A 3,098-nucleotide genomic window follows, 5' to 3' on the forward strand; every position below is an offset into this window, starting at 1 on the left:
GATAAGAAACAGGTACTCAAGTCATAGCATGAAAAATGCATTTCTTTCTAAGACCAGGAGCTACTATTTTTCCTTTTAGATTGATCCTTTAGAACAATTTAGCTTCCTTACTGTAAGCAGTCCAGATCTGTTTATGCAGTCTCAAGTCAAAGACCCAACATAAAACAAGAGGTGGCTGGAAGTTGTTTAGGGCTCTTCATTCTCTGGAAATCTCAGCTTCCTAACCTTCACAGTATTTCCCAAGCAATACAGCTCAGAAATGAGGAACAACTGTAATTAATTATATTTGAATTGTTGAAAAAACTAGCAGACTTTGCATGAAAAAGCTTTAAGAACTCATTCACCTGAGTGAAGGAAGAACTACCTCAAAGACGTGGTAGGAAATACATACAGTATTTTCCTGAAAGGTGTTCAAGGCACACCTGAGAATGTTAATTAATAGGACACTGAGGCCTTATGCACCTGACAACTTCATTCTGTTGGGAAAAGAATGTAAGGAGCAGAATAGTGATCAAGCTTCTTTAGTGGGAAGTTGGTGGTTTATTTTATCCTACTCCCTTCAGCTGGAAAGATACCTTATTTACTACCTACGATGCTTTGGAGGACAGCTGCATAATTAGTAATTATTCTGTCTTTTAACATATACCTTCAATAAATGACAAATTACATAGTGGATTTAGTTTGGTATCTTAGGACAATTTTCCTCCCTATCTTCCCTCTAATTTACTTCTACTTTGTTTTTCTAAGAGAGTACATAAATAATTGCTGGACAGTCTGATTTCACAGACTACTTCTGAAATTTTAATAAAGATTCCTGAGATCTAACATTACAAACTTTCTTACACACTGAAAAGACGATATACTTTACTACTCATCATGAAAGAAATCTTTGTGCCTGAAAGGAATGAAGAAAGCAGCTGTAAGAATGCAGATTTCTGCAAAAAACTGATAGAGAAACAAAGAGACACTTTTTTTCTTAATCCATAAAAGTGTAAACATTAGTACTGAATGAAATTTTGCAGAAGGCAGTCAGAGTGCAGACGTGATGAATTTTTCACATTCAAAGGTGACGTGCATCGGGAAGATGAGGGAACTCAAGACTTTACACTGGCAGCCTACTAATGGGACACGCACAAAGACAGTTTGAAACCAGCAGCACAAATTCTGCTATCTGCCAAAGATCTGAGTACTGCAAGGATTACTGTGTACAGCTTCATCTCAAACACTCTATCCACTATACTGTGGTTATCTGCTGTATATTATATCCATACATATACACATGCCATACTTAAACAGCAAGAAGTTTGCTGGTTTTTTTAGTACAGATGAGTATATCGTAAACTGTATGTTAGTAATATGTAACATAAAATTTATTTATTCATGTGAATCTTTTCAAGCTGTAACAGCAGACTCTCGCTTTTAATTGAAAACCATCACATAACTATTATATATATTGAGCAGTGGTAGTGGTATAAGGATTAAGAGTGATTAATCTGCAGAAATCCCATGAAAAAGGTCTTACAGATGAAATTGCATGACAGTTTCTATACAGCTTACTAGGTTATTATAGAAAATATTACTGTTCCCTCAAAAGTACACTTTATTATGAAAGATGTTTGTGCAGAATAGCAGGTAAAGGTATTCTAAAGAACATAAACACCTGCAGTTACCAGAGCTGCTGGATAACTTTAGCAAAGGAGCAGGGCAGTATCCTTTATAGAGAAAAAGAACTTGTTTCTGCTCTTGGTTACCAACTCTTTCCTTCAGCTTTTTTGTCATTCAAGAAGAAACTTGAAGCTACAGTTTAGTCCCCAAAATGTAGGTTGTTGTTAACTTCTTAGTATTTAGAACGCTTTATTACAGAGATTCATTCCCTGTATTTACTAAGTGAGCATCTCACCTTTGGATCTCGGAGAAAAAGTGCTCTTAAGATAAGGGAGTGAACATCTCCAATGGGTGGATAATGCATCAGGAGTCCCAAACAGGTCTGATAATTACTTGAAATCACTACAATGAAAATGAAAAAAAAAGAGAGAGAGAAAAAAGAAATATTACTATCTTATTTTGATATTCTAAACCAGTACCGTTTCCAGTAGATTTATTACAGTTCAAACTCAGCTGTCCTTTCCCACATTAGGTCTCTTAGAATGCAAGCAGTGCTCAGAGTAAAAGAAGATATTGCATAACCAAACGTCATTACTACACTTGGTCCAATATCATTAAAGACAATGCTAAACCTATCACTGATTTTGTGTCACTGACATTTATATTACCTCTGGATTTAGATGCCTACATTTAGATCTCTGTAGCTGTGCACCTAAAGCTTGCCCTGAGCCAGTGGAGGTCAGGGCAATACAGTCAGTGGAGTCTGAAGAACTGGTCCTACACTCTGAAATGGACACTGTCATCTGCAGACACCTAAATTTGAGTATTATAATTTGTGAGATAAATTTTCCCTTCAGTCCTGCTTTTATGATAACTTTGCCCTACTTTGACAATTCTTTGCTGAAATATCTTTTATGTTGTTCTTATGTACATATATACATAAATGCCTATACACATACGTAAAATGTATGAAACAGACTCCTTGTTTTCTTGTATATCAGAAACTATGCAAGAAATGTTCAAGGAAAAGGGAGAAGTCTAGATTTTGATTTCATAAATACCTAAAAATAGAATATACCATAAACTTTATTAGAAATTTTTACTTATTCAGGAAATATTTAGCAAGCTTTGCTAAAGTTTATAGTTTCATGATAATTGTCCTTGATTTTATCTGAATCTATGTAAGTATACTCTATGGTTCTTTCCTTGCCGCTGTCATCTTCTATTTGTTTGTTGGGGTTTTTTTTGTTGTTGTTTTTTTGGTTTCTTTTTTTCCCCCAAATCAATCTAATTATGAGTGCAATTATTAAAGACATCTTTTCAGGCAGGTCTATGTAAACTCCTTCATTTCCTTTGCACCATCTAAATCCAGGCAATCCATCTGCCACAGCTGTCAAAGCAATGCCTGTTAATGATGCTTGCACTCTGCAACAAAAAGACAGCCTCCAACAATAGTAATTATAAATAATTTTTTTAACAAACTTTACTATTCT

At 35.0% G+C, this 3,098-nt stretch overlaps 1 protein-coding gene across 1 annotated transcript in view; it reads right to left on the bottom strand.

Moving 5' to 3' along the window:
* The window catches only part of LOC104547620 (TBC1 domain family member 5-like), a gene marked incomplete at both ends in the record, with an annotated part of 29,930 nt that extends 27,923 nt beyond the window's left edge, over positions 1–2,007 (bottom strand). Inside the window, one exon of the mRNA XM_010193401.1 lies at positions 1,901–2,007. Within this exon, the coding sequence (XP_010191703.1) occupies positions 1,901–2,007 (107 nt within the window). The remainder of the gene's footprint in view (positions 1–1,900) is intronic.
* Between the last annotated feature and the right edge of the window lie 1,091 nt (positions 2,008–3,098).

The sequence above is a fragment of the Mesitornis unicolor genome, unplaced genomic scaffold (assembly GCF_000695765.1).
Source record: "Mesitornis unicolor isolate BGI_N332 unplaced genomic scaffold, ASM69576v1 scaffold9321, whole genome shotgun sequence".
In the NCBI taxonomy this organism is placed as follows: Eukaryota; Metazoa; Chordata; class Aves; order Mesitornithiformes; family Mesitornithidae; genus Mesitornis; species Mesitornis unicolor.